This window comes from Channa argus, chromosome 3 (genome assembly GCF_033026475.1).
Source record: "Channa argus isolate prfri chromosome 3, Channa argus male v1.0, whole genome shotgun sequence".
NCBI classification, from domain to species: Eukaryota; Metazoa; Chordata; class Actinopteri; order Anabantiformes; family Channidae; genus Channa; species Channa argus.
Window position 1 is genome coordinate 28,919,421 of NC_090199.1, and position 14,892 is coordinate 28,934,312.

The following is a 14,892-nucleotide window of genomic DNA, read 5'->3' on the forward strand; positions in this document are numbered from 1 at the left end:
TTCAGTAGTCTTTTCATAACACCGTTATCATGTGTTTTTACCCTCCTCCTGTCAACTTTGGTCCTCCCCCTGCATTGCCATCACATAAACTCGTGCGGGCAAAGTTGTCGAACGTATTATTATTTTCAATTTTACAACTATGAGGTAAGCACATTTATTTTCCATACGGATGCTCGCTGTTTTTTAAAATGGATAAATAAAATCTAACAAATTCGCACACATAAGTGCGCGTACAGCCTATGACATGACGTCAAGTCGTTACAATACGTGTTAAGACAGTAGGTTGACGTTAGTTCCTGTAACTTGGGAGTACGGATGTTGATATGCCTTTTCACATGACCAATGATAGACAGAGGGGTGGCCAAGATGGCGCCTGTCCAACATCATGGATTCGGAGCTACCCCTGTCCCTAAAGCACACTAGAACTTTTACTTCATTTTGTTAGCGTGTTCCACGTGGATATACATTGATTCGGACGAAGATATCCCTACTGTCAAGCACAGTTATGCCAGGAAATCTCTGGAACGAGTGTTTAATGAGAGAGAGGCAGAGTTTGCTCCGTTACCTAAAACTCTTGACTCCCGCCCCGTCAAGAATGCCCCGAAGCCTCATCTGTTATGCTAGCAACGATGCTACGCATAGAGAAAAATGCAATAGGGAATTTTAAAGCGGTTAGCATTCGTGGAAGAAGCGGTCAAAGATAATAGTGATCCTATCAAAAACCTCGCCGAATCTTTATAGACAATGGGTAGACAGGTGGATGTTGTAGTTGAAAAAGTCGACTCCATTGATTCTAGAGTTGTAAAACTGCATTAAGAGAATGCCATGATTAAATAAATATGAGGAATTTGTTGCACATAATAGAAGAGTGGGTCCACGTTCGGATGAGGCGAATTCGTCGCGGCGTATAATTGTGCAGTCTTCATCAGTCTTACACCGGGAGCGAATCTGAGAGGATGCCAGGACGGCAGCCCCACTTCCGCAAAAGTTCAGGACTCTGGAGGACCTCACTCAAGACACCAAAGATACGAGGAAGCTATGGTCGTTGGTCGAACAAGCAGGGAAATACGCAAAGAAACCAGGCTTCAGGGGTCCGTTTGCCTAGTTTAATGTTAAAAAAAAAAATCTGTACTGATTTGTTATTTTAACACCGTATACGAAAAAACAATTTACCACCAGTTTTAACTTTAAATTTAAGAACATTATGTTCTATTGTTTCACACTTTGTAGGACATCATTCAACGTGGATTCATTTTATTTTTAATGTATTGCTATTATGCTGCTTACTTCTTTTACGTTAGATACTTTGTATTAAGCTCAAGTGTTTTGGGGGATATTAGTTACTAATTCTTGTAAAGTGACCAGTGACGCAGGAAGGTAGATGGGTTGTCCATCAATCTCGCACCTGTTGGTTCAATCCACGGCTCCTCCGGTCACATGTCGAAGTGTCCTTGAGCAAGACCCTGAACCCCAACTTAGTTGCTCCTGGTGAGTGTTGGCCAGCTGCATAGCAGCTCCCCCATCGGTGTATGAGTGTGTGTGTGTGTGATTGTAAGTGCGAATGGGTGAATAAGAAGCAGTGCTTTGAGTCCCAATAGGTAGAAAACCGCTATATAAGGTCAGACCATTTACCATTTTGTAATTGTAATGTTTCATAGAGATGAAGTAAAAACTGGGTCAAACTAAGCACCTTTAAACCACACTTTGTTTTTGGCGGAGCTATTGTTAAGGCCTTGATAGACGCTATTTAAATTTTCTATTAATCTCAGGTAAATATAATTATGTTGTTTTGGCATTTTTTTTATAGTTCTTGTTCGATATGTCTTTGTCAATGCTATGTGGCTCAGAAATAAAGTAAAGAGATTATTGTTTATTTCAAAATTGTTATTCATCTGAAGCAGATACACATTTTTGGAAACCACAATGGGTTAATGAGGTTTCACACATGTTTCAGAATACTCAGTTGGCATCAGTATCCTCAAGAATAGATTTGATGGAGAGATATTGGCTGCAGACCCTGATTCCTAAGATTAATTTTTGCTTGTTAGTTTTAATGGTAAGTCAGATTCCACTTATTATTATTATTATTATTATTATTATTATTTAAATATATTGTTATAACTATTCTGAAAAATAACAGTTTATTTGAAAGTCTAGAGGTTAAAATATCACATTGGTTACATAAATATCCTGATGCTTCAATTATTATTGGAGCGGATTTCAGTGTAACAATGGATAATACAATAGATAGATGTTCCCATAGGAAAAATACCTCAGCAAATTTGAAATTCAGAGATTTGAGGGAACACTTTCCTACTACTCGACTTTACACTTGGACTAACAAAGATTATTCTCGATGATCCAGGATTGACTACTAGTTATTATCCAGATGTTTAGTTGGCAACAGTATATTAATGTATCAATCTATATTTCTATCTCCCTTTCGCTAAACTCTGTTAAAAAGGCATCATTGTGAAAATTAAATGATTCACCTTTTTTAATTTTCAGTCTTACTAATCTTATTAAGTGGGAAAACTCTGCAGGCAATTTGGTAGCAAATCAAAAAGGGCAGGTGAGGAGGATACACTTTGTAACACCTGTGTATCCTTTTGAGTATACACAGGATACACAGATTACCCTTTTAACTAAAGTGTAAGTTAAGGAGAGCATTGAAAATTATTCTCTTCCATCAGTCCTTTCTTTATTTGTTCTGCAACAATGATATCTCAAAGATCTCTATTAAACTCTCCAACTTCTTCAAACATAATTTTACACCACACATACTATATCTAGAACAATGGCAACATTACTTACAGAGACAAATCTGTTTTTTTTTAAAAAAACTGGTTCAACAACAACTTCACATTAGTTGGTCAGCTGTTGAAACCCGATGGCCAATTTTATTTTCAATGTATTTTGAAAACTGGTTCAACAACAACTTCATATTAGTTGGACAGTTGTTGAACTGACCCTATTTTATAATTAGACAGAATTTCTCTCAGCTTATTCTATTCCTGTATCTCCAAGGAAATTCACCATTGTTATTGATGCGGTTCCATCTCATCAAGAACAAGGTCATGCTGCTGCTAAATGTATTTTCTGTCTCAGCCCCTGTTGTTTCATATACAAATACTACCCAGTTAAAACGTACCTTTCCCTAAGGTTTAAAAAGAACATTCACACCAACTGCTCTTTCTGTAATTCCTGTCCTGAGACAATATACATTTATTTTGGACCTGTAATTATACTGAAGTGTTTGGGTCTTATTTCCTTACTTTCATTGAAATCAAAATACTCAATAATTTCTGCTTTTCTTTTAAAGACATTTTTTTAATCGAAAAGGAAGAGGAGCATTTTATTTTTATATTTGCTAAATCCTATATTCATAAATATAAAATTACTAATAAACCCCTCTTGTTTTCATAAACAACAAGCCTTAAGAATACTACAGATCTGTCAGTGTAAATTTATTAATTTTTTGAGCCCCATTGCTCTTATTACCTGTCTGTACCCTTATATGTTATTGATGTTGATTGAAATAAAGTTGAATGGATATGTTAAGACCCCTGCTATTCTGTGTGTGTATTTGTTCTTGGTTTAATAAAACGTATTTTAAAAAAAGAAAGAAAAAAAAGAAAACGTTTTTGCTGGGTATGCACCTCGTAATACTGTATCTGCGGGGGATAGTTAGCTACAATGTTGATAATATTGATGGTTAAAATTGAAATTTAGTAGTGGGCATTTTGTAATTCCAGTTTGTCTGTTGGCTAAAAGCTGTAATCATTTGAGTCTGGGGCACCAACTAGCTGTGACACTGGGGGAAACCATACAGTTAAGTCCAAGTAATTTAAAATTGTACTCAAGTGCAGTTAGCTACTTGAGTAAGTGAAGTAAATGTTCTGCACTTATATAGCGCTTTTCTACCTATTGGCACTCAAAGCACTTTACACTGCTTCTTATTCACCCATTCACACTCACAATCACACACACACTCACACACTGATGGGGGAGCTGCTATGCAGCTCAAGGACACTTCGACATGTGACGGGAGGAGCCGGGGATTGAACCAACAACTGTGAGTATCTATCTATCTATCTATCTATCTATCTATCTAGATAGATAGATAGATAAAAAAAAACTATAGTTATATATAGTTATATAAAAATAACCGTTGGAGGCGGTAATGGACCAATTGCTGGTTTGGCCACCGCCATAAAACACCCGGAAGAAGAAGACAGTAGCAGCGGCAGCAAATTGTGCTTTGCTTTGTGTTCAAGCGGGAGAAACAAATCTAGCTACATTCGGCTATGGGTAGCTATAAAATTATTTTTCTTATGAATGTACTTTTGGACTATAACGGAGAGTGAATGTAAATGTTTGCAAGACAGGACATCGAATTCCAAAAATATGTCATACCGAATATGTTATGCGTAATGCTATTTCCACACCTTAGAAGTTGGTGTTATTAATGACTTCTCACGTTAGCTATAAAATCAGTCAGTAAATTAAATTCGTATACAACTAGTATAATAGCCGTTTACGTTAACGCTTCCTACCTCCTGCATACAGGTAAAGATGCTGTCTGCTGGAGACATCCAAGGTTGTCTGCGTAAACTGGAAACTCTTCTGCGGGTGATAAAGTATCCAGGATACGTTGACTACAGCGGGTAGGCCATTAAAGTGTCATGTAACTTCGATTCCATTTCAGTGTAACGGGATGCAAACCTAACCTTAAACCTTAACATAAAGATAATGACCATTCAGCTAATACAACTATTCCCTCGTCATCAAAAGTAAGAGAAATGGTCAAAAGTATTAAATATAGTCAAAAAGAAAATTAGGATAATCTTGTGTCAAGTTTTTGACATGATAAAAATTATTATTTAGTCAATTAAAATTGACTTTAATTACTTTCTGATGTTTTGTTTTTCTATTCTTGCAATTTTAAAATAAGGAAATGGTGAGGAATTAACACATAAATCTACACCCAACGGTACCTTTGTTTTTAATTTTTTTACATTTAAGTTGAAAGTAAGTCCACATCTATGTCATCTGTGCAACCAGTTATCAGGTTGATCGATAAGGCTTTTTCAATGGCCGATGCCGATATTTCGAGAGCAGGGCATTAATTTAATATATTCTGGGGGGGGGAAGTATTTGAAAGGAAGACGATGATTAGATATGCAGATACTTTTCACTCTGTGATGTTATAATAACATATCTGATGTGCATACTGGATCGGTCGGGCCCTGGGTTACAAACGGCCGCCACCGGTGCTGTTGACAAACAGGGTGCTGGTGGAAATTGGGCTACTGTTGGTCAAAGAATGAGAGGAAGAAGGCGTGTTAGTAGACAGAGAGAGAGAAGAGGATATACATCTTTATAATCTTGACTTTATTCTGTAAACTGCCCTGAGATTACTTTGTTGTGAATTGGCGCTATATAAATAAAGTTGAAGTTGAAGTTGTAGGACTGACAGTTGAGTGTTGGGACTATGACAGGGAAGCCTAGAGAGCTGGTTGACAGGTACGATGCAGAGAAGGAAGGTGGATATACTGTGTGTCGAGACTGAAAGGTAGAAAGTCTCAAAGCTTAGGAGCAGGGCTCAAGTTATTTTACCATGGTTTGGATGGGAAGAGAAACGGAGTAGGATTTAACCGGAAGGAGGAGTTTGTAAGGAATGTTCTCCAAGTGAAAAGAGTATCAGATATGGTGATGAGTCAGAAGCTGGAAATTGAAGGCATGTTGTTCAATGTGAGTTAGAGGGGAAAGAGAATATCTGGAGTGAGTTAGATGAAGTGATGCAGAGCATCAACAGAGGTGAGAGAGTGGTGATTGGTCCAGATTTCAATGGAAACTTTGGTGAAGGAAACAGAGGTGATAAGAATGTGATGGGCAAGTTTGGTATGCAGGACACAAACACAGAAGGACATATGGTGGTAGACTTTGCAAAAAGGATGGAAATGGCTATAGTGAATACTTTTTTCCAGAAGAGGCAGGAACAAAGAATGACATAAGTGTGGAGGTAGAAGCACTTAGGTGGACTACATCTTGTGTGGACATTGTAATTTGAAAGAGATCAGTGACCGCAAAGTATTGGTAATGCAGAGGGTAGCCAGACAACACAGGATGGTGGTGTGAAAAATTACTCTGGTGGTGAGGAAGATGGAGAGGACTAAGGCAGAGCAGAGAACGAAGTGGTGAGGTAGTAGTTGCTAGGCGTTGAAAAAGGAATAATATTGTGAAGTTTTCAGGGAGGAGATGAGACAGGCTCTGAGTGGTCAGGAGGTGCTTTCAGATGACTGGACAACTACAGCTACAGCAGACAGGTAGGAGGGTGCTCTGTGTGTCTTCGAGAAAGAGAAAGACTTGGTGCTGGAACGAGGAAGCTCAGAAGTGTATACAGAGAAAGAGGTTAGCTAAGAAAAAGTGAAACACTGAGAGGACTGAAGGTAGAGGTAGCAAAGACCAAACAAAGAGCAGGACTTGTGTGCTACGTTGGACACTAAGGAGGGAGAGGCAGCGCGAGAGAGGGGTGGCTGTAGCTCAGTTGGTAGAGCAGTTGTCTACGTACCATAGGGTCAGTGGTTCAATCCCTGGTCCCTAACAGCCCATTCCCATCCCTAGCTGCAGTGCCAGTGCCAGTCCAAGCTTGGTAGAATTAAAAAACGGAATTGCTGAAGAATAGTTTGAAAGAACCGTCTGGTTCCCCAATAATCTAACCTGTAAAGTATTACTGTCAACATAGTAAGTAGTATCTAACTAAAGCACATGATTTATCAAAGGTAAACACTCTGGCCCAGGACTTATAAAATCAATGGTAGTGGCTGCTGTAGTGAACTAGAGAAACTTTTCATATAGTATAGACCAGCTGTAGACAAAAGACTGTGTCAGAATAACCTTAAACTCATTTTAATTTTTACTGAGTGCTGCAGGTGTGAATGGGTGTCTCAGCTGCAATTCTTTTCACATTCTCTGTTTTTTGTTTTGGCAAGACTTTCCAAAGGGGACCCCTTAGCTTTTCTGCCAATAGTGAGCTTCACCCTCACCTCCTTCTCGCCACCTTTTGCTGAAGAACTAATAGCATCTGGGCTGGAGGTGACTGGCAAAACGGACCTCCGATTCACTGATGTTTTTTATAAGGTACAGTAGAACATCACACATTCTAAGCATTGTGTTTTAAAAAATGCTGTTAAGTGTCTTAATCCACACTTTTTTCTCCTTTGACTATGTTCTCTTTCTAGTGCTAAGTGTAATCTGTATAAGATGCTGTCTGCTGGTCTGCAGTGTTCCATTCAGTTGTGAAAGTGTGTATTTTGTGTCTGTAGATACTACGGGATATCTTCCACTATAAGCCTATACTGACCAAGCAGCAGTTTCTCCAGTGGGGGTTTTCTCAAAGAAAAATTAATTTTATTTGTGACATTATTAACCTGGTCCTGCAGAAACACAAACACCTAAAGAAGGTACAATTTCTATTTACATATGTATGTCTTAAATGCAAATTTTATAATCTGTAAAATTAAAGGCAGCTTTGGTTGACTGATAAGTGTTTTTCACATATGTGTTTCATACGTGTTTCTGGCTGACTCCCTTTTATTAATATGTGCATAAAAAGAAGACCTGTATTGGACTGGCCTAGCAATGCAGTCAACTACATTACACTGGGTCAAACAAATGTATGGTGCCATTTTCTTTATGATTGTTAATTAAGGCATTAGCAAGTAAGTGGCTGGTTAGTAGTAGTTGCAGCAATAAGGTCGTCAGTATTGACTTACAAATTTAGTAATGGGCAGGGACTAGAAAATAGTTTTTTGTACTACATTGTACCCACATGCCCTGCAATTTTTGGTTTTGGTTGTGACAATGTTAACCGTGTAGTCTCTCATAAGCATGCAAATAAGTACATAAATAATAAAATCCCATAGAGATTAAACAAATCATGTCACCTGTACTACCTGTACCATGCAATGGAGTTAAGTAAAAACCTAGTTAACCATACAGGTTTTATAAGTCAATAGACTTACTAACTCAATTGTGTCTTTAGGCCCAGAGTCAGACGTCCAGCTTCAAACAGGGATATCAAGGAAGAAGCTCAACCAATGCAGACACCATGGGTAAATCTTATAAGCACGTGCAAATGTTTATTATTGTTTTTAAAATAACATTGTTTATTTGCTTATTTATTTAGTAGTTTGTAGATTCACCTTTAGTAGCAACAACATCAATGTTTCACATTACTGTGAAGGAATTTTTGGCCTATTCGTCTTTGCTTTATTTCAATAAGGTTTTTGGGTATTCGCTTATGCACAGCTCTTTTAAGATGCCACTAAAGCATTTAAATTGGGGTAGGGTCTGGACATTGAGTAGGCCATTCAAAAATCTTTCTTTATTTTGTTTTTTTTTTTTCTAATTGTGATGTCATGGACTTTAATATTAAACATGCTGAGTGAAGCATGTAGGGTCTGGAATATAGCTATTGTTTTTTTTGGGGGGGGGGGGGGTTTGTATTTTTGAGAATTGTATGGTCTGACCTTGGGGTTAATACGCTAGGCTGTCCTCTCTAGGAAAGATTGGCAAGTGTCTTGAAAGCTTTCTACTTGTTTTTCTCACTAAAGAATGTTGATCCCCAAATTGTTAGGACATGTTTTTTTTCCTAATTCTTACCAGATCTATGTGCGGCAACAACAGCTTCTCTAAGACTGTTGCTTATGTATTTTTCCTTTTGGCTGTATGTTAACACAAACCTGAATGCGGATCAGCAAAGTGCCAAAACCTTTACATTTATAGAATTCTGCCCAACTGCTTATAATTAATTAGTCAGGGGCTTTTATCCAATGTAAGCAGTGAGAGGGTACTTAGTATTGCTCACGTTTTTTTTCTTTGTGGCTTCTTTTTTGTTAAATAAATAAGCTATTGATGATTGATATTTAGAACCTTTTGTGGTCAAGTAGCAAGGCTATTCATGTATATATGTTTTTACATGTATACAAATATGGAGGAAATGAATCCGGTAATTATACAGCAACAAAGAACTTTGTACTGTATTAATTACACAGAGACACGCTTTCTTGTTTACATGACAATTATGAAATGGTGTGAAAGCCAAATGTAACCAGGATACTTAGATGCATGCAAATGCATCTAATCTATTCCATGTGTTTTGGCTTTTAACAAAATTCTAAAATGTTGTTTCAAGTGAGTGAGTGTGTGCGTGTGTGTGATTGTGAGTCCGAGTGGGTGAATAAGTGCAGACTATTTACCTTTTAATGGTGGTAGAGAGGTTACTGCTGCCACTTCAAAGCAAAAAATGTTTTTAGATAAAGTCAGTAGTTTTATATAGCTTTGAGATGAAAGATACCTCTTCTTTTGTACACTATATTCCTTAAGCTCAAAGTCAAGGGGGCGGCAGTGGCTCAGTTGTTAGGGTGGCCGCCTAACGATCACAGGGTGGGAGGTTCACACCCCACTCTTCCCGACCACTTGTCGAGGTGTGCCTGGTCGAGACACCCATCCCCACCCGTGCAGCATAAATTTTGGAGCGTTGTGTCAGGAAGGGCATCCAGCGTAAAGACTGAGAGAGGACAAAAAATATATAATCCTTCCTATAATCCAAAGATATTCAAGTCCACTTGCCTGAAGAGAAAAGAGACACAAAGATCAACTCTTTTTTTTTCTTGTTATGCACTTTACCGCTTCCTATGCTGACCCACTGCCATCTTGGAGCCACTGGGAGCATTGGTTCCAATTAAATATCTGAAATTACATAAACAGCTAAATCCATATGGTTGTACAAGACAAACTAATCATTTTTCTAATCATGTTCCACCTATGTTTGCGTGGGTTTACTCGGGGTACTACATTTTTCTCCTACAGCCCAAAGCTGTGCATGGATGATAGGTTTATTGGCGACTCAAAATTGCTCGTAGGTGTGTAAATGGTTGTCTGTCTATGTGTCTCTCTGTGTTGGCCCTGAGATAAACTGGCAACCTGTCTGTACAGGCCACCCCCACCCTACAGAGGACAAGCAGTTGCAGATGATGGATGAATGATTTTTAGTCATCACAACTATATTCAATCTGGTTTGATAGAAGAAGTGACAGTTGACTCAAAAATGTGAGTTCTTGTTGCTCCTGGATGTTCTGTCAGTCTCCTGCAAACTAATAGCAGTTCTGTGACAGCCTCAAATTGTATGCAGTAACTGGGGAGGTTTTGTTCGGTGTACTGTAAGCTTGTATTTGTTTCCTCCTATCTTGATATGTGTATTGTAGACCTATCATCTGCCTTTGTGTGCAGTGTTTATCTTAATAAAAAACCTATGGAGGTTACAAGCTTTCATCAGCTGCTCTGATACAGTGATTTCAGGGACAGTACAGTTTAAGCCAAATTTGGAGAAAAGTTGTGTTTGAGAAAATGTTCAAAGGGACTGGTTGAATTTGCTTTGATACTTGTGATTGCAAAGTAAAATACTGAAGTGGACTGAAATGAAACTTATTTGTTTTTTTTACTATTTTGAGAGCATAATCAATATACAAGTGTGTGTATTCATGTATATCTGTTTTATTTATTAGTATTATTATTTTTATTTTTGCAGATTGAAGAGCACTTCCAGTCTTTCCAGTCTGAAGAGCACTGATCCATCACAACATTTTTCAAATAAATTATGATCTACAGTCATCACCTTAGTTAGGGTAAACGTAATGTCACACTTCTATGTCTTTTGTTAAATATCTTCAATAAACCTTATTTTCACCATTTATTCTAAAAAGCCACCCTTTAAACAAAGCCATTTTCTTTTAAATAAAACCTAAATAAATTATTGAAACACAAACATTTTCAGGTTTGGTCGTATGGGGAACTCTAGCAAAAGTCCTTATGGTACCAGACTTCTTCATCTCACAGCTATCAAGTCCACTATGCTCCTGGGAACATTCAAAGCTTTAGATATTGTCACATGCACTCGGTTTAATGTTGTATGTAATGAAAGATTTCAGACTTTGATTTATTTATTTTTGCATGATTTTCAAAAAAAAGATTATTTTCACTTTCTCATTATGGGTTATTGTGTGAAGATTGACTGGGGAAAAATGTGATTACTATTTTAACAACGCAATAAACTATGCAAAAAAGTTTCTGAATACTGTAGTACACCGTTTCTTAGTGAAGTGGAAGGCTGGACTTCTTAACCATTCCAAATTAGCATAAAAATAACTCCAGTTGTCATGATTTAACATACAGAACTTGAATGACTGAGAATCTTCAGACATAGTGCTGTATTTGTACTTTGAATAAATTATAGAGCATATAACAGTACTTCAACTTCAGTAAAGAAATGGAGTTAGTACTTTCTGGCAAGTTCTAACACCCAGTGCCAGGCATAATTTAAAAAAAATAGTCAGGACAGGGGCAATAAAATACTGAATATGTTGTGTATAGCAAAATAAAGTTCTACAGATTAGGTTCATAAGCAACACATATCATTTGGATATTAAGAGAAATCCAGAGAGGCTTAGACTTTCAGAAGTAAAGACATAGCAAGGTTCGCCATTCTGTAAAAGACAGCATACTCAAATAGTTTCAACTTAATATGAAAACATTTGTCAGTGTTTGTTGCAATTGTTGTGAAATTGCAATGAATTGGGATATTTTATCTACAGCAAATATTATTTAAATTTCAGGGAACTTTGAATCATTTGAAGTCTAAGATTGATCTCAGTAATTGAAATATTTTGAGATACAGTATTTTCGCTATTCATGATAACACAAAAAGCTTTATATCTAACTTGTAATTAATTCATTCAACATTCATGTGTCAATTTTGAATGAAATTAACCCCAAAAATGTACTTACTTTTTTTTTAATATCACCTCTATTTCTGTAAACAAATAATATTCAAATAAAAGGAATAAATTTACAATTTACCAGCACACATGAGGGTAAGGGCAACGAGCAAGCAGGCATGCTAAAGAAACAGCAGATCAAATTAGAGAGCAGGTTTATTGGAAAAGATCAAGTTAGACATAAAGAGTATAATTAAACATGAAATAAAAATGACATTGGAAAAAAATGGGTGTCATCTAATTGGATACCAGATGGGGGGTAGTAATACGGGGGGTAGTTGGTCAAATCTAGAGGAAAATAATTACAAGAATGAGGTATGGACATATTCTGGCAAGAAAAGGTTCGGAAACACCTACACACATTTGTATTTATATGATGTTTTCCTGGTTTTACTAAATCAAATAGTTTAAAATGGATCACAAAACACAAAAACATTATTAATTTTTAAGCATATTTGAGCACAGAATAATATTCAAATCAAATTTGCATGTTTAACTTTCCTTTCCTTTCCTTACAAATCCTTATAAAGACATGCCCTTTGCAGCAATAAATTCCTGACAAATCTGTCACATTCTACGGATCAATTTTTGCAAAAATTCTGCTGTAATTTCCCACCTAGTCCTTCTGCAACGCACCCCAAACCTCTGCTGTGCTGGTTGAGCAGGTTTCCAAAACTCTTTGGCCCAGCTTCTCCCACACTAGCTCAATAAAGTTCAGATCTCATGATTGGGCTGTCCATCACCAAATGTATTTCGAATAGTTACTTTGTTCTCCAGATAATTCTTATGCAACCAGGATCATTTTCTTCTTCATGGTTCATGGCAACTCTGCCCATGAGGCCAGGTGACCAAAGTTGCAAACACATAGTCTGTGCATGCTGGTTTCTCTTTTGTTTAATTTAACTATGCATCCAAATCATGAACAATAAGGCATCTATTTTTCAAGAAGAATAAGCTTCCTTTCTCAAGAGAAGTATAGATTGAAGATTTTCTAATGAATGCTGTGAATATGATAGGTCACTGTAACCATGGAGGATGAGCCAAATATAAACTCATATAATTGGTTTACTGAACTAATTGTAAGATGTTTTAACACCTGGGAGGGACATTAATAATAAGAACATCCGCTCCTGAATATTTGGAAAAACTAGTCTAATGGGCGACTGTGGCGCAGGAAGGTAAATGTTCTGCACTTATATAGCACTTTTCTACCTATTGGCACTCAAAGTGCTTTACACTGCTTCTCACTCACCCTTTCGCACTCACAAGGTAGAAAAGCGCTATATAAGTGGAGACCATTTAATCAGTAGACTTGTCAGACAGTTACTACTGAAAGAAAGGGTTTTGGGTTTTTTTTTTTTTGGGGTCTTTTCAGCTTATCCCATAAGGTCAGGGTTGCCACAGTCCTGTTGATTTGTTTGCATGTTGATTTGACACAGTTTTTACACCAGATGCCCTTCCTTTTGCAATTCGCAAACCTTGGTGGGCTGCCACTGTACCAACTAAACCACTGCCACCTCCACTGAAAGGAAAGAAAAGGAAATTTTAACGTGCAAATTTAATTTGACCATAATTCTGTGTTGAAATGCTTTTGTTTGTTTGTGTTTTTTTTTTTTCTATTTTTATGTGTTTTTTAAACCATCAATAAAGTTTGATCTTATGTTATTAACAAACTGCTTTTCCTTTCGGCTGTTCCCTTTTAAGGGATGGCACAGTGAATCATCTGCCTCCATCTGACCACTTTCTCTGCATCTTCTCTCACACCAAGTAACTTTTTAATTCAATTCAACTTTATTTATATAGCTCCAGTTCTGTACTATGATGAACTCTAAATTCTGACTGAAAGTCCTCAAACAAATTATTCCTGTGCTGGTGGTCACATAATTGCTTTTCAAATACTTTTTTAAGGATTTTAGAAGTAAAAGGGAGATTGGACATTGGACTGTAATTGGCTAAAACACCTGTGGCAAGACAGGTTTTTTTAATTAATGGTTTGATTACAGTTACTAAATCGGCCTGTGGTACATAACTTCAACCTATCTAATAGGAATGTGTGTATTAGGATAAAGCTTCCTTGAGCAGTCTATTTGAAATAGGGTCTAGCAGACAGGTTGTTAGTTTAGATGAGATAATGGCTGAAGATAGCTCAGTGGGATCTATGGGTAAAAAGCAGTCAAAGAGGGATTGAGGCCTTATTGATGATTTGAGCACTGTGGTACATGAAGATCTATCTGTAATATTTGGGTGGAGGATCTGGTGGATTTTTTCTCCAATAGTTACTTTCATTTATAAAGAAGGTCATAAGGTCATTGCAGCTCAGAGTAATTGGAATACTAGTTAAGGCTCAGCACTGTGTACTAAACCTCAGCATTGTTCAACCAATCTCTGCTCTGAACCACCTCAATCTGGCCTCTCTGACTTTATTTTCAAAACATCCAACATGAGCTGTCCCTCATGTACTTATTCCTTATCCTGTCCATCCTTGTCACTCACAAAGAGAATCTCAACAACTTGATCTTATCTTTTTAACAAACATTTCATTTAATAAACTCAGCAAAAGATAATAACAATACAAAGATGTGTAGGAGTTAACCAACTTTTACTTGCCAGTGTACATTTCATAAATAGTACTTACATTTTAATAAATAAACATAGTCTAATAATAGTAGTTATTGTGGTGGACAAGAAAACACAACAAATATTGAAGCTAAGTGTGAGATAGCAAAAGACTTTTATTTCCTTCAAGTTGTTATCTAAAATGCAGAGTATATTACAGAGGAACTCAGGGGAAATGTTTTGATGCTATTTTAACTAATCCAGTGACCCTGGGTTATCACAATTAAATTCAAATTCATTCAAGAATTTGAAGAAATTTGGTTAAGCTGTCATGATATAACACCCACTGTCAGAGGGTGGCGGTAATGGGCCTTACGTTGCTTGCCAACCACCAGAAAATAAGTAAACAAATTACTACGGTAAGTACAAGTGCAGTATATATATAGAAGTTAAGCTTTGATTTAATTAGATTGTCAATGTGGTTGGCTCGTTTGAT

The 14,892-nt window shown here is 37.0% G+C and overlaps 1 protein-coding gene across 3 annotated transcripts; it reads left to right on the forward strand.

Annotated features, from left to right (window-relative positions):
• The first annotated feature begins 18 nt into the window (after positions 1 to 18).
• On the forward strand, positions 19 to 10,831 carry cep44 (centrosomal protein 44). 3 transcript variants are annotated; one of them, XM_067498753.1, is made up of 6 exons: positions 19 to 144; positions 4,570 to 4,667; positions 6,996 to 7,143; positions 7,329 to 7,466; positions 8,048 to 8,117; positions 10,595 to 10,831. In XM_067498753.1, exons 2-6 carry the CDS (start codon positions 4,576 to 4,578, stop codon positions 10,597 to 10,599), a joined length of 453 nt encoding a protein of 150 aa, XP_067354854.1. In that variant the 5' UTR covers positions 19 to 144; positions 4,570 to 4,575; the 3' UTR covers positions 10,600 to 10,831. The 3 variants fall into 3 exon arrangements, with proteins under 3 accessions (XP_067354854.1, XP_067354852.1, XP_067354855.1); XM_067498751.1 differs by lacking the exon at positions 19 to 144 and adding an exon at positions 213 to 1,091; XM_067498754.1 differs by lacking the exon at positions 19 to 144 and adding an exon at positions 4,160 to 4,311.
• The last annotated feature ends 4,061 nt before the right edge of the window (positions 10,832 to 14,892 follow it).